The following is a 21,186-nucleotide window of genomic DNA, read 5'->3' as shown; positions in this document are numbered from 1 at the left end:
GCCGCGGCGCCCGGTTCGGGCCGGCGGCGCGGCCTGCTCGGCGCCCCGTTTTCCTCTGCCGGCGCGCAGGGAGGAGCTGGGAAACCGGAGAAGATGAGCGACGCCGCGCTGCTTCCAGGCGGTGATCGAGAGCGCCCCGAAGACTAATGCAGAAAATCAATAAGAACGTGGTCCTGGCGCTCCTTTCTCTGACAAGCCTGGTTTTCCTCCTCTTCCAGTTGTACTATTACAAGTTCTACCTATCGCAGAAGGTAAGAGAGAGCTGGCCTCCACGGGCTTGCTTTTGTGGAATAACTGAGTATAATTAAATATCTCTTCAGAGTCCTTTAGCAGCTTTGGCACCCTTTGGCACCCCCAAACTTCCCTCATATGGCTAGCAATTCCTGTAGTATTGACACGATGCAGCGAGGTAGCCTGAGCAGGTTTCTGGTGGCAGGCACACAATCAGATTGCAATTGTCAGCCTGATATTGAAGCCATTATGTCAGACAGAGGCATCCCATTAATTCTAAAATGTGTTCTCAGCTGCGGGTTTGAGCCACCGAGACTTTTAATCTTCACAAGCCTTCCTACTCGTTATGTGACTTTTACTGAGAGCGAAGTCAAACCAGGTGCTGTCTTTAGGGCTTTTCTGAAGGAACAAGGAAGGCAGCATTTATTGGTTGCAGGTTTTTCAACAGTGGTGTTTTTAAAAGAAAACCCAGCTTCTTCTGCAGTTGTCTTGGTGCTTTGTGATTCAGCGTTCATAATTTTCTAGATGTTATGGATTAAATCCTGCTTTTATACCACCCGTGGAACGTTTAGCTCAGTGTGATTTTCTGTAATGGAAAAAGAGGTGAATGTTACTATAAATGAAATACTCTGTTTTTTTGATGGCTTCATAGTTGACAGTTGCAATGCAGATTCAACAAAGGAACTCCTTGCAACTGCATGCCTTCATTTTATTGTTACAGAAGATCCGCGTAGGTATCATATTTCCTGAGTTTGTTTTCTTTTGGTGAGGACATTCTTAATAAATGCAGGCAGCCTTAGTGCTAGGTGGTACCACAACCTTTGACTTCTTTCTTATAGTTTCTGATTGTAAACAAGAAGGCTGTGAATGAGAAATTCTAAACAATTCTTAAAAGCTAAAAGCTGAGCCATTAACCGCCTTGGCTTTATGACACGAGTATACTCTCTTTGAAATTTAATTCTCTAGGGCTACATCTGGAAAGACTGAGGCATAGTCCTGCTGTCTTTCCGCCAGTGGTGTTTGTCTAACGGTGTTTTGTGTTTGTCATCTTCCTATTTTACATTTCCTGGCACATTGAGTTAGAAACCTGAGGCCTGATCATGCAATCTTTGCATGTCTGTAAGGCCCCAAGGCTTGCATTGTCCTTCTAAATACAGTAGGCCAGAGCGGTTGTTTATGACTTCATATTCAGTACTGTAGTTGAGTGACCAGAGGCATAACCACAGCCATAATTATAAAGTGCTAACTGGATAAATGCCCCTGAATGTCCTGTTAAGAAATCCTAAACAGGGATTCAACTGAAACTTACTTCTTTTTCTTTTCTTTCTCCCTCCCCCTCCCCTTATTTGGTTTTGACAGAATGGAGCAGTTTTTTCAAAAGTCAGAGGAAGCCAGTCAGGCCAAGACAGCACTAGATGGGTATGTATAACGTCATTGCTTCATACAGCTCTTCTGCAAGTCTCAGAGAACTCACACGGGATTGCTAACTCGGGGTCCAGTTCTCCTTCCTCTTCACTGGGGATTTTCTAGTGTTAAGGGATACATTCTTCACTGAGTAAAGTTACGAAGCGTTTCAAAACATCAGTTTAAAATGGAGTTGAGAAACCGTTACAGCTTAGCAGCCTTTGCCTGTGCAGTCCTTAGTAGTGTTGTTAATATTTTAAGAAGCAAAACTTGTTCTTTCTGATATAGAAGTTTTGATCCAGACTTTTGTGTTCTTTCAGACTGAGTATTGAAAAGATTGGCTTATTTGACATGCAGCTTGTTTGATAGTCAGTAGCATGGTAAAAGAATTGGCTGCAGGTCTCAGGTCACAGAACACCTCTTTGCTCGCTCTAGTTGTTTAACCTGCTGCTCAATGTTTTGTGTTACTTGCTTATGCTGGGGCATGAAACTCTTCACAAGCAGGAAAATGTTACATTTCAGCATTCACCAGTTGCTGTATTCCATTAGATACTTGTGTGCCATTAGATACTTGCAACGTGATTTTTTTTGTCGTGTCTTACTTAAAGTTTGCAGGATTGAGTGCAACCAAAACATCATGTTGGCCTCAGGGAATCAGAAGCTCAGTTTGTAGTTACCATTTGTTTGGAAATACTTTTACAGAAGTCTTTTGTTAACAGATCTCCCAGTAGAAGAACAGCAGAGATGGTTAAAGAGAATGATGCCCTGGGAACTGGCTGCCTTTCACTTTTGGATGCAATATGATAACGTTGCTACTTAGCAAAATAACCATTTAAATGCCTTGTTTCTGCTGAGCAAGAGGAAAGGTGCTCTGGTTAAGAGCTGTTCTTGGGAATAATCCAAACCAAGTCTTCTGTGGACTGCTTGCTTGTGCCAGGAATGTCTCACTGTTCTTGGAGGTGGCGCCCCTTGGAACTACCTGCTAGGTGTTAGGTGGCATAGTCACAGTGGGCTTCCAATCTGCCAGTCTGTGGACAGAGTTCTCATTAAGCTTTAACTTGATCTTACAGGGTCATGAGTAACAAAGCAGGATGCTTCACAGCGCTGCCAGGGACCTGTTGCACTCCAGGCTTTCTTCAGAGTCCCTGCATGATGAGTCCAAAATACTCTATTTGAATGCACTTCTTTTAGCTGCTTGACATCATCGCCATCTCTTTCTATCAATCATTTAAGTTTCAACTAGAAGCATCTGTTTCCCTGGAGAAGTGACGGGGGGGGGGAAGTAGATATTTTTGCACAGATTTGCTTCCTGTTCGTCAGTCTGGTCTGCTAGTTTTAGTTACAGAAATAATGCAAACACATCACTTACCTTTCAGCTCCCTGTAGCTGAAATCACTAAGAGGGTGGCCTTGCCTCTGCTGGAACAGCATATGTAGTGCTGCTGCCTAAATTCTGTTTGTTGATCCACATTCTGTCTTCATTCACGTTTTTATGCCTCTCTGAAGCCGAAGCCCTGTGCCAGAATTGGAGGTTTGGCCTGTGGAGTCTGGTTGAACAGACTCAGCAGCTGGACAAGGAGAAAGGTTAGAGCTTCAGTTAGAAAGCCAGGGTCAGCTTGCTGAGCAGGTAGAGCTTGGGCAGTAGGCCATTGTCTTCCCTTATCACACCTCTTCTAGAAACCTTGAGATGTATCAGACCTAAAGCCTGACAGTGCTGTTCTAAGCAAGTATTTTTTTCTGAGTAGAAAGGTACTTTAAGTCATTAAATTTAACTGTTACAGTTAAATACATCAACTCCATTTTTGATAGCAGTGTGGCTAGGATTGCTGCAAATCTTCTGTATGCCATGGACATTTAAATGTACTTGATTAAAATTCTCCATTGAGTCACGTTAAAAAATCCTCTCACCAGGCACAGCACCTTCTTGCTACGGCTTTTAACCCCTTAGGCAGTGTTGCCATGGTTGAGTGTCCTGGGTGTACTAGTATCCAAACAGTAGATAGCACTCACTTCCTACTTTCTCACTGAATCACCCTTCATATACAGCAGACATCATGCTTGAGGTTTGGGGATACTGTTTGGGAGTGGGTCAAAAGCTTGCTAAAGTCAAAGTATGAACAGTGTCCATTGCTCTCGCCTTGCCCACAGACTTCTTCAAAGGCAGTCAGTGTGATTAGGTGCAGTTCGCCTTTGGCTGGCTTTCCCAATCACATCCTTGTCCTTCATGTGCTTGGATGTGACTTTCCAAGGCTTTTTGCTCCAGAAGCTTCCGGGGACTGAAATTAAGGTGACCAGAGTTCCCCAGATCCTCCTTTTTGAAGATGGTATGAGATTTGCCTTTTCTCAGATTTGAGGAACAGCTCCTGACCACTGTGGCCTTTCAAGATGTTGCAGAGCAGCCTCAGAATGACATCAGCCAGCTCCTTCAGCACCCACATGTGCATCGCATCTGATCCTATAATCCCTAGTTTATTCAAGTGCTTTCCAACTCAATCTAGAGCTGGAAAGAATCTAGAATTTAGCCTAGAGTCCATTACTCAAGTCTAATACGCTAGAGTTAGAGTGCTTTAACTTGTAGAAAGTTCTAATCGAAGCTGAAAGATTTTTCCTCTAGTCTTAGAGATCTGGAAAGCCTGAGAGCAGCCTGTTCTTCTGAAAGAGAAAATTTCCGTTTCCACAATTGTTCATGGAAGTAAAGTGCACGCTCAGAAAATGTATTGGGAGATAAGATTTCCTTCTGTCAGTGGGTTGTTTTTTTTTCCTTCTGTCAAAGACTTTTAATGTATTAACCTTTGTGCGCTTAAAGATGGCGTTTCTAACTTCTAATTTTATCCTCTGTTAAACAGCATGTGGTTAGGAAGTTCCTAGGCTTAATATCCAGTCACAATATACCAGTATATTTGATCGATCCTTTGATTCTGGGACTGGTTGATAAAGACATTGAACAGATCAGAAGTTCTCCTGATGGTCCTAGTCCAGAATGCAAGTATTTTTGCGCTCCAAGAGACTTTACTACATTTGCATTACTGGACAAAACGTGGAAACATGAAGTAAGTGCCTTTTCTTCAGTTCACATTTGTGTATTGTAATGCATTCAACTGTTCTATGATTTTGTGACAACACTTCCGTGTTTGTATTAAGACCTCTGATTCATTGTGTGGAAATCTTGTAAAGGTATTGGTAGAGGAAACTTTTTTTAAAGTAGAAGGTATCCAGGCACTAGCCCGGCTACATTAAGAGTCATTTACAGATAACTAAAAGTTTTTAGAAGCTGTCTGCAATATTCGTGAATGCTTGCACTGAGAGGCCACACCGAAAAGAAAAAGGAAAGTGGTCTGTTAGAAAGGTAGAAGGAAAACCTTAAGCCTGTGATGTAGGTACAGTCGTAATAAATCTCGAGTTTGGAGATCTATCAAGGAGGAAATGCAGGTATTGATGTGACAAGGCTAGAAAGTTTATCATAGTCTGCTGGTTTACATTTCTTTTAGTACATCCTTGTACTTAACACCATTTTATTTTGTCACTTAGTGTATTGGTATCTCTGCTTTTCTTCAGAGTTCTGAGATTTTTAAATGGATGTGTTAAAAATAGAGGTGTAGCATGTGATGAAGGACAAAATGGAATCCAAGATTATTTAATCAATTAAGTGTCATCTGGAAGTATTTATTAGATTAATTTATACTGACTAAAGATAACAGTGACAAACAGCTTTTTTTTTTTTTATTAAAGAAAAAGCAGGAGACATTAAAATGGTCTGTGACTATTTTACTGAAGGAGTCACACTCAAGTGAAGAGTGGTGGCACTCTGGGTCTGATCAGGCAGTTGTTTTTACCCATAGCTATAAAGGAATTAAAGAAACTGAGAATAAGGTTGTGTGGCAGTACACTAATATAAATCTGTCTCCCCATTCCTTTGTGGCTCATTGATAATATCTGTAGCATCCGGAGGAGAAGCTGATATGCCTGTATAAAACACTTCAAGGGAGGTAATTGAAAGGGTCTTCAGATGCTGATTGGTTCTTTCCTTATCAGCCAGAATTTCATTCCCTTTTTCTATGGAAATATGAAAGCCTGTTACCTAGTGCAACGTTCGGTGTTTGGTGAGATTTAGACAAATATTTATGTACATAATAAAAGAAGATTTTGCAGTAATTGTTTTTGTATTAGTGGTATCATTGTTCAAGGACTTACAAACTCCAAGTTTGGCACAAGAATAACTTTAGAGAACAGTTTGAGGGTGCAGAGAAGGGTGCTATGGCAAGGAGCAAACCTAGTCCAAGCATTGCCTACAACATTTATTTGTTGTTTTATTGAATAGTTTGAGGGACAGAGTTTAAGACAAGGATATAGAGTGGTTGGATTTGCTTGTGGTTGCTGATCTTTAAGGTCTTAGAAATTTTTGAGTAGTTTGTGCTTGTCTGATTAGAAAATGAAAATTGGGAATAAAGTCAGTTAATAATAAGGCTTTAGCAGTCAATTTTCTCTAATCTTTAGCTTCTCTCTCCCCCCCCCCCCCCCCCCCTTATTTTTAGGTGGGCCTTTTTAGAACTGCTGAGAAAATGGGGTTCCAGTGGCTAAAGATTTTAAACAAGGACCCTCGCTTGGATGGGATGGATGACCTGTCTGGGATTGAAATTCCCTTGCACTACATATTTAAACTGGCATCTCATGCCATTCACCTGGTGGTCTTCTATGAGAGGAGTGGTAATTATCTGTGGCATGGCCCCCTGAGGCTCAAGCAACATATGGACAGAAAGTTTGTGCCTTTCCGGAAACTCCACTTTGGTCGCTACCCTGGAGCATATGAAAAGTGAGTTCAAAACAGAGGAGGCAAAAAAACATAATGGCACTTCCAAAATAACATTTCTCCTGTATATAAAGTTGCACCCTTTCCTAAAGTCAGGTTGTAAAATTTAGCTCATGTGTAATAGTTCGGCCCTCAAAGTGCAGGTAAATTAAGGTATGAAGGTAAATCCAATTCAGTTTACCTGAAAACAAGAGCTTCCCACCATTTATAAATTAAGAACTACATTTTAGAGAAAGTAGTTGCTGTGTAGCCAGGTCGAAGCAGGCAGAAAGATGACAGAAGAAGTCATGACTGAGGTTGAATGTACCAGAGGATCTTCTGCTAAAGTCAGTGGTTTACTGTTAATATATTTAAAAGCTTGAAATCTGTTGATAGCCATCTGTGCTATCAACACAAGGGGTAAAGTAGAAGCGGCAAGAGATTTAGTACTAGCTGATACATATTTGGTGTTCTTTCTATAGCGATATGTATCCAAAAGTTGAATACAGATATGGAACATTAAAAGAAAAAGGGAAGCAACAGAAATCCATTCAGTAAATGTCCAAATAATCAGTGGTAAAGAACATGAACAAAGAGAGGTGACATTTGTACCACAAAGACGTGTGCCAACCATTGCATCTAACTCATGCTCTTAATGTGCTGAGGGGACTCCTTTCTTGCATAAATGCTTGAATTGGTGGTGTTATTTTTCCATATTCTTATGCTTAAACTTTGCATTACACTGGTAAAGTTACTGTAAATGTCTGCCTTTTCTTACAATGCTTTCAATAGAGTATTTCAGGAAATACAGATTATGGCAAATCTTGTCGCTTTTCAGAGCGAAGCACATGCCACTTTGAGAACAGTGTTCCTGTAGGGTGTGTGTATTTGTCATAAATCGGAGAAAAAGAGCCAAACATTTCACAGGTCAAAATAAATCTGTTTAACTTTTTCCTTAAAAATGACTCCATTCTTTCTTCCTTTTAAAACATGGAATCTGTACTGGGTATGTGCCTAAACGTTTGAAATTGACTGTGTAAGCTGTTTTCATTCATTGTGAAGGCTGAACAGTTTTTAAATTTTAAATGCAAATAACCTCAAAGTACAGGGTAAAATTTGGTTCTTAAGTGCATCCCATACTTTAGACAACCAAATAAATAGCCTGAGTTTTCAAATGCACTGAACAGCAGCTCTGAACAAATTCAGTGCAAGTCATGAGTCAGTAAAGGAATCGGTGATCTGGCAAACTTAACTATGGGCTTATAGGCATCAAATTTCTTTTTAAACAAAATTTGGAAGTGCATGGGGAATTTGTTGAAGCTCTTGTTGCTGCTCTTTCATAACCGGTTTTGGGTGTATTTGGACAGAGGAGTCACTGCTAGTAGTACGCATTAAGATTTTAACCTGAGCTAGAGGAAAAAGTGGCTTGTGGTTTGTAAAGGAATTGAATGGGATAATGTGTCATCTTTCTTTCCCTGCAGGCCAGAACTTCTGCTTGTTTCCATTGATGACTTAAAAGTTCAAATTCCAAAAAATCCATCCAGTTTTCTAGAGGAGATGTCACACTCTAGATTTCTTGAATGTAGGTACAGAGAAGCTCGGGCTTTCTTTCAGGTTAGTGGTAATCAGGTAGTGTCTCTGAGATGTAATGTATGTTTTCACTGATTGACCCAACCCCACAAACAGTTCATTGTTTTTTACCTAGATGTGCCTGTTCACATACATAAAGCTAAATACAGTCTCTGAGACTCAATCCACAAGAGTTTAGTAAGTGGTAGTAAAACTAAAACTTTAACTGAAAATCATGGTCTGTCTTTTTTACTTGTGAGCGCATTTTTTTTCCATTTTCCAAAACTTTGAGAAGAGGTAACCAACATGGCCATAGTTCTCACACATTGTTACTGTTAAATGGATTTCACGTAAATAAGACTAAGATCTTGGGTATCTTTGTGGTTGAAAATTTTCCTTATGGCAATTCTCAAAGTTCTAAGTAATATTTCATTTTATATTCTTTTGAACCGCGTGCTGCAGTTCCACGTTCCTAGTTTGGTTTATTTGAAATGGTATATTCATTCCGAAATGACTTATTTGTTGCTTTTTGACCATGTAAGCTAATGTTTTCACCACTTAGAGCATTTTTTTTAGAATATTGCTACCTGATTTAGCAGATGGTAGAAAACTTTCTGCTGCAATATGGGGAGCATTTTGTCCTAACTTGAAAAGGGCCAAGATATAAAGTGGTCAAGAGTTACCACAGTTAAGACTGGAATCAGAATCAGGTCACTGAATTTGAGCCATCTCTGATTTCATGGAAGGGGAAAAAAGAGGACACTAGAGGTTCCATTCTTCAGACATTTGAGGTCTTGGGGAAGGGACTTCTCAGGGAAGGAAATACCATCCTTGTTCAGTCTAGTAGGCTGTAGCTCCCCATACATTTAGCAGGATGGTTACTCTACCCCAGGGTACCTGTGTCTTGTCACTTCACCTGTAAAGGACAGAAACTGTAAGCATGCTCCACTTCAGCTCTAAAACCTCCAGGCAGTAATCACCACAGGCAGAGCAAATGTGCCTCAGAAGCTATATTGAACTTTGCTGGAGCTTTAATATTGAAATAAGCAGCTGGCATCTGTTTTGAAAAGTAAGTATTCATTTCAACTGTTTGTTGCCCAAGAGCTCTTAATGAAATCAGTCATGAAGCTGAGTGGTGCGTTGTTCCTGTGTGTGATTTGGTAATGTTTGCCCAGACTGCTGTGGTGTTTTTGGCTTTGCATTACAGAAGATCTTGCCACAGTTGTACCTGGAAGATGAACGTGATCTTCTGTTCGCATTGTTTCTACTATATGGCAGAAGTTGTCAACATCCAGTTGTAGCACTTGGTGGCGCCAAATAAACTAATGTGCTGGAAGTAACTGATTTCTGTGCCCGTTTTCCCCCTGGACTGTGGGTATTGGCTTCAGTGTGTGCAGAACTAGGGTTCATCTGTGTTGTTGCCACGTCCTGAGAATCAGTGTCTAATACATATATTCTTATTCTACTTTATTGTGACTTTACACTCTGATAGTTTGTAAAAACTGAAGGTTGATGTTTCGGAGTTTAAATTTTAACTTGGCATTCTAGTGCATGTTCTTAGACTGGGCTGTATATGTGAAAACAGATACTGCCCAGATATTAGTTAAGTAAATTTTTAAAGGTCATTTTTTCTTAGGACATTGAAAAATGAAGGGACAAGTTTGCTTTCTGACAATAGCTTGCTTATTCTTCCTTTGCCTTCCAGCTGTATCCTGATGATGCTTCTGTTGATGCAGTGGAGTTCAGAAAAAAAGCAAAATCCTTGCTCCATCTGGCTGCCCTGACACTGAATAACTTAGGAGTAAAGTTCTGGCTGAGCAGTGGAACATGCCTTGGTAAAACATTTGTGTTACGTTGCATTTTTAAACTCATCTGAAATTTTAAACATTTCATCCTCTATTGCTTGTGATGTCAGCTGAGGTTAGCAGCTAAATGTACCGGGTTGGAAGGTAATATGTGGCATTAGCTGTACTGAAATAGGCTTTTTTGCTCCTGACAAAATGCTTTTTCTTTAGAAACTTGAGGAATGAGGATTGAATGCTGAGGAAATTTCCAGTGAAGCATTTCATGTTGTTAGCAATTATCTGTGTTGTGTTCATCACTGCTTAGAAAGTAATCAGCAATTCCCTAAATTGTGTGGCTTAGAATTTACTGAAATGCTAGTTGGAAAACACAGTGATGGGCACATATTTCTGCTGTCCGTGTAGACTCACACCTGATTTTTCTTCCATGGAATTTGGTGCTCATCACTGACTTTTAAAATATAGTTTATTCATTTTAAAACATGCTTTTAATAAAATGTCAGCATATTAGAGTAGGTACTGCAAGTTTTCAATTCTGCGGAAGATGGAAGTAGTATCTTATCACTGGTGAAGATTCTTTTATTATTGAAATAGGTTTTAAAAACTCATGTGTGTGCACATTCGACTTGTATTTGTTTAGTCCTAGGGAATATAATTTTCTGAATGAACAGTTACTAAAAGCTGCTTTAATGAAACAGACAAAAGGATGTCCCACTTCTTGTCTACTGTTTTGCAGTGGTGCTTGAAAGATGATTAACATCTCAGATACTATTTAAAATAATAGTTTCAAATTAAAAGCACAGCTGTAGCCCTGTAGCTGTTCATTGCTGATTAGATTTGGGCCCAGATAAAGAATGTTTTTTTCTTTAAAGACATTTAGATTAGAAAACTGAAGATATTTTATCTTTGAAAGAGTTAGTGTTTTCTCTCTCATTCTTGGCTTTCTGGAGGAAGGAGCTGGCTATAAGTGCAGTAATACTTGTTTTCTTCGATGTGGTTCATTTCATACTAGAGAAAGACAGAAGTCTTGTTTATGGCCTCATTCATAAGGCTGGTGACCTTACGGCAGTTCATTTTTATGTTGCTTTTGTTCTATTGATATATTTCTCATGTTCCTGAATTAACTTGTTTGTTTTTTTCCTTTTTTTTTTCCGTCAGGCTGGTATAGACAGTGCAATGTCATTCCTCACAGCAAAGATGTGGATTTGGGAGTCTTTATAAAGGACTACAAAGCAGATATCATTCCAGCCTTTCAGAAAGCAGGGTTACCATTGAAGCACAAATTTGGCAAGGTACATAGATAATGAACAATTTGCTTCATGTGTCTTTCTGTAGGTTCGTAAGTTTGGGTACAGCTGCAAATCACTTATGTAGAAGTGGGTATCTGAAGTCTCCTTGGCAGACATTTGCTCATTAGAGTTTTACCTAAACATATAATCTTGTTGATTTTTCTGTGTTCTCTTGGACAGTGTGTGAGAAAGCACCTTTCTTAATAGCTTCAGCCCTGTTTGGGGAGTCTGAATTCCACCTCAGAAGAAATTTTTAGTAAGTTTTTGAGGGCTCTAATCTGTGTCGGTGCTAGGGAAACTTAAGAATTAAGGTAGAATTTAGTCTTTGAGATTGGATGGGCCTTATCATACAGGAGGATTGGTGGTAGCTCTGAGATTATCTGTAGCCCTCTATGTAAAACTAGCAGAAAGGGAAGGATGGCTTGAGGTGGGCACTGGCTTTGTTCATTATTAGCTTATGTGGATCTTTATTTAGCGTTTTCAGAATGTAGACTGCAGAATGGTAGAGAGAAGAAACAAAATTACAGGAATATGAAGGTTCAGCCATAGTTCAAGTGATATATCATTACTGGTCCTAGGGAGTGATTTATCATAGAGGAAGTGTGTTAAATGAAGACACCTACTAATCATGTGTTTATTCACTGAGATTATTTTGCTTTTGGCAGAGGACAAGGAGATGGTGCAGAAGCTTTTGAGGCTAAAGGGAGGAAATAGAAGGTAGTCCCACTGAGGTTCAGAAAATTTCCAGGGTTCTCAAGGCATCAAAAAAAAAAAAAAAAGAAATTGCAGAATTAGTGTATTTTCTTCAGTTACGATAGGAGTCACTCTGCATACCTGACCAAAATAAACTTGTTTTCTGAAACCTGCTGACATAAGTAGCCTTGTATTTTTATGAGTACATACGGTGTGTATTTTTGTCTTGCAGGTAGAAGACAGCTTGGAACTCTCTTTCCAGGGAGAAGACGATGTGAAACTTGATATTTTTTTCTTCTATGAAGAGGATGACCACATATGGAATGGAGGAACTCAGGCCAAATCGGGCAAGAAATTTAAGTATGAACTGGATTTGTATCTCTAATAGGAAAGAAATTGAACAAGTTAGTGTTTAGTGTTGGCATTTTGTGTGTTGTGTGTTGTTGCCTGGCAAAGTCTGTGCTCTTTGTGGGAAAGGCAGTTATCGGAGGAGTATCAGTAGAGATTTTGCACTTTGAGACCAGAGAAGTAGAAAGAGAACAGTACTATGCCTTACTAGAGAGGTGCTGGGCTTGTCAAATGTCAATTCTCTCGTGAAATCGAAAGCAGTGCTGGCATGTCATGTATCAAGCAGATCTTATCTGGACTGTGGCAAGCTCTCAGTTAAATAAACAGCTAAGGTGAGAAAGAAGTCTCTAAAACTGTGTTTGTTGCACAAACTAATTTTGCAGTAAAAAATGAATCCTTAGGCCTTTGTCTCGACGACGGAGCATTATGGCAGAAAGCCTCAATTGTCCTTGCAAAGTAAACCCCATAGTTTTGGATTTTGTGGTAATGATTTGGAATACTTTATTGACTGTAATGTTGTGACAGCAATGCAGATGACTACTGCAGACCTTGTAGTTCATGTTCTGAAAATGGAGTTTTAAGTAGGATCCCACATTACTTGCTTCATACCTTCCAGTATTAAATCAGCAAATAAGTGCAACAGCTTTCTAATCTACTCAGCAAACTGAACATGGGTTTTGATAACTAGATTTGTTTCTTTCCATCACCAGCCTTAACTCAGAAAGAGACAGTTGCAGACTAGTTGAAAACCTTGTTGACTTCTACAGGATTTCATTATCTTTCATATTTTGCCTGAACTGTATTTGCTTATATTTAGCTAATGGGAACTTAGTGAACACTGTCGTCCAGATGGTGATAATGTCTGAGTCCTTGCCTTAGTTATCTTTGTTTTGAAATGATAAACAAAGTTTGGGGAAGATATTTTGATGACCAGAGTCAAAAAGCACACTTAAAATAGACTAAAGGAAGAATTCTTGGAATATTCCCACAGAAAATGTGGTATGTTGCAGAGTGTTTTTCTTAGAATACAGCAACAATTTTGTAGTTTTCCAAAGCAGGCTTAATGTCTGTTTTTCCATACAAGATTTTGGAGGATTTTGTGTGATGCATTCTGAGGAGGAAGCTGAACAATAAATTCCTTTCCTTTTCTTTGTGCTTCTGTTCTGTCTAAATTGCAGTAGCTGTTTCCATGCCAGTGGAGTTGATGTGCTCTTTCAAAATTCCATTGTAGCGTCAGACCGTGGGTACTTGAGAGCTGTGTTTTGTTTTTTTCCCCCTTTGATATGACTGGTCCAATGCATGAGAATAGAAGGTAGATGTGAACCTGTGCTATGCTCCAGCTCCTGTATCCTAGGATAGCACAGCTCTTTTGGAACTCCAGCTTTCATAAAACACTTTCCTTTTCTTGTAGACTAGTACTTATTTTTGGTGGTAAATTTTTTCAAAGTTTACAAACATGGCTTTCTAGTTCAATAAGAACTAATTTGCTTAGACAAATAGTAGTGTAAGGAAGTAGTGCCTATAGTAGTGTAAGGAAGCCACTAATTCTGAACTGGTGTTTCTTAGGCGTATTTTACTGTACTTAATCCATACAGAAAAAGAGCAAGAAAACTGCTTGTTTACCATTATAAAAGCCCCAATACCTGACAGAACATGGCTGTTCAGAATGCGTAGCCAAATAATTGCAGATATGTATTATTCCAAATACCTTCTCAGAAAGAGAAAAAAGATCATGGCTTTTTAGTTGTGAGATGTGATGATTTAGCGTGCTTGATCTGAATGCCTGCAACACCAGAATGACTGTCAATTTTGCTTAGTCTTCAGTCCTTTCAAAATTTTGGGGGAAAGTAAAGTGAGGAGGTCAGCCAAAAGGCAAGTGATTGATCATACTGAATCCGAAGTCCACTTAACAGTTTTAAAGGAATCTCACCAGCTGTTTATGTGGTATCAGAAGAGCTATTGGTTGCTACTAGATCATCAAAGATAAGGGCAGGAGTTCTATTCCAAGATATTTATGTTTTTAAAAATGAGGGGTAAAAGACATTTTCTTCAGAAAGCTAAATATTCGCATAGACATACTTTCTATGTATCTTGCTAAATAAAAGTATGAAGAATGAAAGTATTTCTCATTTACTTTCAAAAATATTTTTCATTAGCCATTTTTAGTCTCTGTTTCCTTGGGAGAGCTGGTTTCTAAACCTTACAAGTCTGGCTGTATGGTTTGCGTTTTCATGTACACAAATACTTCCTCAACCGTGCAGATACAAGCAAGCATGTACGTCCTCCTTATTTTGTCTTGAAGTTACAGCAGTTGAGACCACCTATTTGTTTACAGAATTAATGCTGGACAGTTGCATTCTTCAGCAGAGAATAAGTATTTACAAAAAGTGAATCTGGGAATCAAATCTATACTGTATGCTTTAATCCTTAATATGAGTTAATTCTGTAGGTTCTTAACATAGAGGACTCTTTGTAAGTGTAAAATCTTTTCAGTTTATGTCCAAAGATTGATGAGACTGAAATTGGAAGAGTACCTAGCCTTATCCTGGCCACTTGGAATGAGCAAACGATGAGCAAGGATTCCAGTAGTGTGAAGCATCACTGAAAGCTACATTTTTCGTCATTGAATGTAAACATTTGATTTTAATAATAGTTAAATAATTATTTTGGTGAAATTTCCAACTGACTTCTTAATTTGCAGATTAATTTATTTAAATTATCCATTGGTTCTCCTTAGAATTATTATTCGGAGTTCACTCTCTGGAGGATATATTATTTCAGTGGTTTGCTGATAGCTTTTGCGTATGCACGCCCACTGCAATTCTGGTAGATGAATGATTTCCTGTGTTAATAACAGCTAAACAGCTATTTGATGATTATAGATCCACTAACAAAGTTTGTTTACTTTGTTTTCCCCTTGGTAGCTGGCATTTTTTTGTTTTTTTTTGATAAATCAGTAGTCTCTGGATATATACCCAAAAGTGCTTGATCACTTTTTTCTCTCCCTCCATTTAAGGCATAAAAGCAAGGTTGTTTTATTTTCTGAAACTGTTTGCTCAGCGCTTAGAAATAAAATTAGCTTTATGCTTAGAGGAACACGTGGGGTCTCTAATTCATGCAAATGCACAAATCTTTTAACCTTCTTTTTCAAAAGGTCTAAGTGCTTATGGTTTCATTTTGACCTGTGAAAAGGAATTTTAAGATCACTTTTTCTCTGTGGAAGAATTCACAGCTTCAGAAGTGGCAGAGATGCTCTGCAGGAATAGGACATAATCTTTGGTATTTACTTGTTTAACACATTGACTGACACTGGGCTCCTATAGGATGTCATTCTGATCAAACTGTGAAATTTACCTGTGAACTTCATTAGTGTAAGCATAGTTATAGGTAGGGCTTATGTTGGCCCTTCTACAGGAAAGAACAGGTACAGAACAAGGTCAGCATGGTAGAATAAATTATTTTTTAAATTTGAATGGACCAATACGGTTTCAGAAAGTACAGGGTGGCAGCTGTATCGTAATTCTTTGCAGCTGCTCCAAGTCTGGCACCATGTTTAAACACGGGTACTGAAGGGGAATCGCATGCTTTGTTTGGTAAGATTGAAGAAAGGTAAAAACTTGTTTTTTGAAAAAGGCCTGACTTATAATACAGTATTTAATGCTGCTTTTCTCAAAATCTACCCTACCAAATAAAATGTATCATCCTCTTGACACCCTTCTAAATGAGGTAACTCTTAAATCCATTTTGTAAGTGGAAAAGTAGAGACAGGGACTAAGTGATTTCCTATAGGTGGCAGAATGATATGGGAATAAGCAGAAAAAGAATTAGAAATGCTCCTTCCTAAGAACATGTGGCAAATGTTATCAACGGTAACTGGTTAACAACGCCCCTGTCCAGTACGTAAATAATATTTCATAGACGGGAAGCTGTGAAATAAGAAAAAAAATATTATAAAGGTAACATGGCCACTCGCTGCAGTTGCTTGCTTTCTCCATGAACTTATTTAGAGCTGTATTTCAGTCTTCTGCTGGTGACCATGTTCTTTTGTTATGACACAGGTATCTCTTTCCAAAGTTCACTCTGTGTTGGACTGAATTTGTAGAACTCAAGGTACACGTGCCCTGTGAAACTCGTCAGTATGTTGAAGCCAACTATGGCCCGGACTGGAAGGTTCCTGTGAAGACGTGGGACTGGAAGAGCTCACCATCCAACGTGCAGTACAATGGCGTCTGGCCTGTCAACGAATGGGACGATGTCATTCAAATCTACTGACCACATGACTGCTAATAGAGCATGCCTGCTATCCTTGAAACTGCCAGTTTGTAATTTCCTATTTCCCAAAGGCATCAAGATCCATTCCTTTCATAACTTCTCACCTGTTTCCTAAGGAGACCTGTACATTTTTTTGCTTAACAGGTGGTTTTTTCACCTTTATCATGCATTTTCCAGGTAGTTAAAGGAAAAGATTAAAGGCAGGACGGGGCAACTGAAGAGAAGGGAGGCTGAAAGAAAAACTGCAGAAAGGGAATAGAGAAGAAATGGTGCGGTAAACTTATGGGCAGTTGGCTATTTAAATGTAAACAGCGGCCAGGTGGCTTAGACTTTCGTGGGATCATCAAAAGCTTGGGACTGTTCACTTCTCAAGCTTAAGAGAGGGATAGGATGGAAAAATCCCACAGAAGTTCCTCTTTTTTTTTGGAGGAGACCTTGTGAATATTCAACTTCTAAACACCAGAGTTATGAGTACCTCAAATGTGCCTGACTGGAGACTGATATGTCCCTATGAAATGTGACAGGTTGCTCTTGGGAGTGGAATCCTTCTATTACACAGAACCCATGTGACCCCCCTGCTTTACGTATAGGAGGTATTGGGTAACAGTGTAATACTAAATGAATGAAAGCAGAAACTATCCACATCGGAGATCTTCCAGTAACAGTTGGGTTTTCTGTGAACTAACCACTGCATGCAATTATGACAGGGAATGTTATCTGCTTTTTTTTTGCTTTTTTTTTTCTTTTTAAAGAACATAAAGGTGTATGCCACAGGGATGTCTTTCCCATGAAAAAAAAAAAAATTCTGGTTTTGATGTCCCAATTAGTGTGTTCTCCATGTAAAAGTTTTGACTAGATTTTAGAAAATCATAGCTATCCCTGCTTTCTTATGAGTAGATAGAAATGGGAGTATTCATAGTTTTCTGTTTAACATGGGCTCACAGAACAGAGATCTCGGAGAATCACAGCTCTTTTCTCTAAGCCTAAGCAGAAGTATGTATAAATACCAACTGTTCTATCAAATTTGCAGTAGCATAATTGCAAGTGAAGTGTTAGTGTAACATTAGGCTTTGGATTGGACGAAAGTGGAAGCCTGACAACTCGCTCCTCCTGCTTCTGCTTGTGCTTTTGGTCAATGAAGTAAGCGTTCTTCTTCAGTATTTTGGAGAGGGATAATAGCTTTCATATGAGCGTGTGTGTCAAAGCTTGTTCCAGTCCTGCTGTGCAGGGAAGACAAGGGCGCTATAGCTGCTAGTGAGTTATGACTATAATACACAGTACAGACCCAGGAGTACTTGTGAACCAGTGTCAAGGTACTGAATAGAGCTCATGTTTACTTGCAACAAACCTGTATTCATTCTTTCCTTGCTAAAGCAGAAAGGCTATCTCCAGAAAGGTCACAGCTTTTCCACCTTTCACTGGGTAGAGGTAGGCTGAGCCTGTGGTTTGCATTCTGTTGATCTGCAGTTTTTGGCTGTGTATCCAAATGTGTACAGTTCTGGAGAGATGAAATAGCTACTGCCATGTGGCGGTTTTACTACTGTGTCATTCCAGGTGCGCTCTGGGGCTTCCCTGCTGTTTTCATCCTGGAGTGTGCTGCATGCTTTTTCCTGCCAATCCTCTCAGTTCCAGCAGTCTCCTGCCACTGAAGCACTGGAGTAAATTACTCAGCTTCTGGCAACAGCTTGTCATGCTGGCTCTTCAATTGGTGTGGTAACTTTGTTAGCTTTGCCTAATTAAGAAGAGAGAGATGTAAATCCTGCTAATGCCGTTTACTTGGTAAAATAAACATTATGTCATAAGGGATAATTTCTCAGGTAGAATTTTTTGTATTTTTTCCTTAAAATCAAAAAAGCCAATGTCCTTATGTTTTTTGTGTTCAGAACTCTGTTGTTGTGAACTTTTGTTTAATAACATACAATAAGCCTGTAAGTTTTTCAAATGTGATAGGTGTTTAAGAGTGAAAGAAAAGATACTATCAGAAAATTATAATCCTGTCAAATTTTTGACTTTGTATTTGTAGATGGAAAGACTAATGGAAAAAAATGCATGTCCCTGAAAGGGAGGATGTCTTAAATAGTTGATTATACCTGTAAGTTATTCTTCAGGTTAAAATATTTTCTCTCCGGAAGATACAAGTGTATATTTAACACTGATTAAAGGAAGGAGAGTCTAATTTGCAACTCACGATGTTGTTTCATCCTTTGTTTTGTCATCTTGGGCAGCATTTAACACATTTCATTGCAGTTACCATGTCATAACGCACAGAGAAAAATTTTGAACTGTTTCTTACACTGCTTATTGACTGTCTATCTCAGGCTTTTATTTTTTAATAAAGATACTTGCACACAACAAAGATACTTGGCATAAAGCAGGTGCCCATATGTAGGAAAAAGCATCCTGCAGTTGCAAAACACATTGCACTTCTGTGTGTCTGCTGTCATGCTTTGTGCAGTGTGCTGACCGCAGATTTCCGGCTTGTAGGATTGTGTCCCACGGAGCGGTGTAAACATCATAGAACTAGCGCTCTTTGAAGGCATGCCGTGAGGCTGAAGCCTTACCATTCCCCACGGAAACACCCAAATCTAGGCATTTGTTTCCTTTTAGGTTCTCCTGAATTGCCTCATCTGAAATGGATTCTTAATTCTGTGTTACCTTCCTAACTTACTATCTTCATTTTGAAAGTGCTCTGGAGAGGAGGCCAATTTCTAAATTCTTTTAGGCATTTAAGGTCTTAAGCTGCAACATGCCAAGTACCTTGACTTTCATGTAGCAAAAAAAGCACGTTACATATATGTAACTGTTAAAGGTAGCAGAGCCTATTCAAGGAATGCCCAGGAGCTGAGAAGAGGGTAGCAAGATGTTCAAAGCTCTAGAATAACTGCAGAGAAAGATTGAAGAAATAGTTTGCCTGAAGAGGAGGGACCATAAAGAGCCATTTTCAAAAGCCGTGAAAGATGGTTACAAAAAGGAAGGTATGTACGTGCTCCCTTGCCACGATTGGTGGGAAGTAGAAGTAAATGGGAGGAACACAAACTGATGTTGCCAGTGTAGAATACTGGAATATTTTGCATGTAGAAATGTGTGAAGCCTTTGACTTTGGGGGTCTCTGAGAACATGTCGGACAAATGTCAGCCAAGACTGACTGTAGTCCAGGATTGACTGTAGTTAATTCTATCTTCTGGCTGGAGGGAGTTCCTATTTTCCATGATTCTGTGGCAGTTTTCAATAACTTTCTGCTTTTACAAAATGGAAATTGGAATCATCGTTTGCGTATGAGCTTAAGAAAGGTTATATTTCTAGAATCAGATACTAGAGCTCATACTGGGAGTGATGGTGAATCGCCACCCCACTGTGGAAATGACAGGAAACCACAGCATCTTGAACACTTGAAAAATGTGATCGTTTACAACAAGAGTGCAATGCAGTTCTTCCAAGGGATATGTCTGAGCCAAACTGAGGCTGTAGAACAATGTTGTAATTCCTGCACAGAACAGAGGATGCTCGGCCATGCAGGGCAGTGAGTGTCCGAGGGAGATGGTGACGCTTTTGATGTGTCTGGAAGGAATCTTCTGGTAGAAGAATGGCCTGTGTATGTTCCACCCCACTCTTCTTTTAAAGTCAGAAAATGGAGGGTAGACAAAGCTGTGATGATACAGACAGGAGAGAGTCCTGAAAATATGGTTGAGTCTTTCTCTGCTGTCCAAATGAAAAAGTAGCAGCTGATTTTGTTATGCCCTTTCACTTGAAACAGAGTCTGGGAGATGCTGGTTCCTGGTGTTAAAAACAAACAGTTTGCATCCTTTGCTGCTTTAGAATTCTCTCCCCTTGTCACTAAGTCTTGAAGTCTGTCAACTCAAGAGAAAAACAGTCTCTGCTTTGCACTGTCAGTTGGAATTGTTTGTTTTGCACAGATGGATGAGAAGTTAAAGGAGCAACATCTTTGTAATAATACAGATACCTTCCTTCCTTCCAAGGACTGGCTTGTCATGGTGCAATGACTTTCAGGAACTTAGTTCTCTCCTTTATTACTCATTGGCAGAATTCTCTGAGTTCACACAGCAGTTCAAGTAATTCTGGGGCAGTTACCTCACTGTTTAGGCTTGTTTTCTTTCTCTTCATGTAATTCTATCACATTATGTATTGCAGAACAAAATGCGGGAACTTTGGAATTTGCATGCAAGCACATAAAAGACTATCTAGCACCTGTATTTAATGATCTACATCTGTTTTGGTAAATAGGCACCAGCAGCCGATTTACATGGGCTGATAATCTTGCTTAATAGCATTAGACTGTGGAATGGTGAGTTCTCTACTGAGGCTAGTTTTATACATAAATGTCCTATTGATTTAGACTGCAGCAGAGCATGTGAGTTATGAGCTGAGTAAGTCTTATCAAACCCAAGCCACTGCTGTAATTAAGGGGTGTGGCTGAGAGCTTTCCTCTTGAAAAAAGGAAGGGACAATGAAAGTTTTGTTCTTAAAGGAGGGAAACTAACACTGTTGTGGTTGTGCCTGTTTTCCCGAAATAAATCTTTCCTGCAGCTTAAAAAAGAATTCGCATTATTTTACCCAGAATTTACTAGGTGAAATGTCATGCCTGGTGCTTTGCAGATTGTACTGCGTGCTCATAACATTCCTCTTCTGGCCCTAAAACTTCTGAATACCTTCTTTTATCGTCAGAATAATTAGCTTGAATGTTAGTGTGTACAATGTACCTGTATTTCAGACTGCAGGGGCATAGGACACTGGTATCACTCAGGGCAGTAATACGTCTGACACGGTACCATACT

The 21,186-nt window shown here is 39.4% G+C and overlaps 1 protein-coding gene across 1 annotated transcript; it reads left to right on the top strand.

The window, feature by feature from the left end:
- The first annotated feature begins 107 nt into the window (after nt 1-107).
- FKTN (fukutin) lies at nt 108-18,580 on the top strand. The gene is made up of 10 exons (XM_009334312.1): nt 108-251; nt 1,591-1,650; nt 4,481-4,684; nt 6,167-6,444; nt 7,902-8,034; nt 9,695-9,824; nt 10,950-11,083; nt 12,006-12,133; nt 16,180-16,537; nt 17,948-18,580. The coding sequence occupies exons 1-9, from the start codon at nt 147-149 to the stop codon at nt 16,391-16,393; spliced, it is 1,386 nt and encodes a 461-aa protein (XP_009332587.1). The 5' UTR covers nt 108-146; the 3' UTR covers nt 16,394-16,537; nt 17,948-18,580.
- Nucleotides 18,581-21,186: the final 2,606 nt, after the last annotated feature.

This window comes from Pygoscelis adeliae, unplaced genomic scaffold (assembly GCF_000699105.1).
Source record: "Pygoscelis adeliae isolate BGI_AS28 unplaced genomic scaffold, ASM69910v1 Scaffold311, whole genome shotgun sequence".
NCBI classification, from domain to species: Eukaryota; Metazoa; Chordata; class Aves; order Sphenisciformes; family Spheniscidae; genus Pygoscelis; species Pygoscelis adeliae.
The sequence above is the reverse complement of the archived record's forward strand: the minus strand, read 5'-3'. Positions and strand labels throughout refer to the sequence as shown.

Excerpts from the sequence above, each read along its gene's own strand:
- FKTN (XM_009334312.1), top strand. The coding sequence starts at position 147 with ATGCAGAAAATCAATAAGAACGTGGTCCTGGCGCTCCTTTCTCTGACA. Across the intron at positions 6,445-7,901 it reads TACCCTGGAGCATATGAAAA|GCCAGAACTTCTGCTTGTTT; the intron begins GTGAGTTCAAAA and ends CTTTCCCTGCAG. Across the intron at positions 11,084-12,005 it reads TGAAGCACAAATTTGGCAAG|GTAGAAGACAGCTTGGAACT; the intron begins GTACATAGATAA and ends TTTGTCTTGCAG.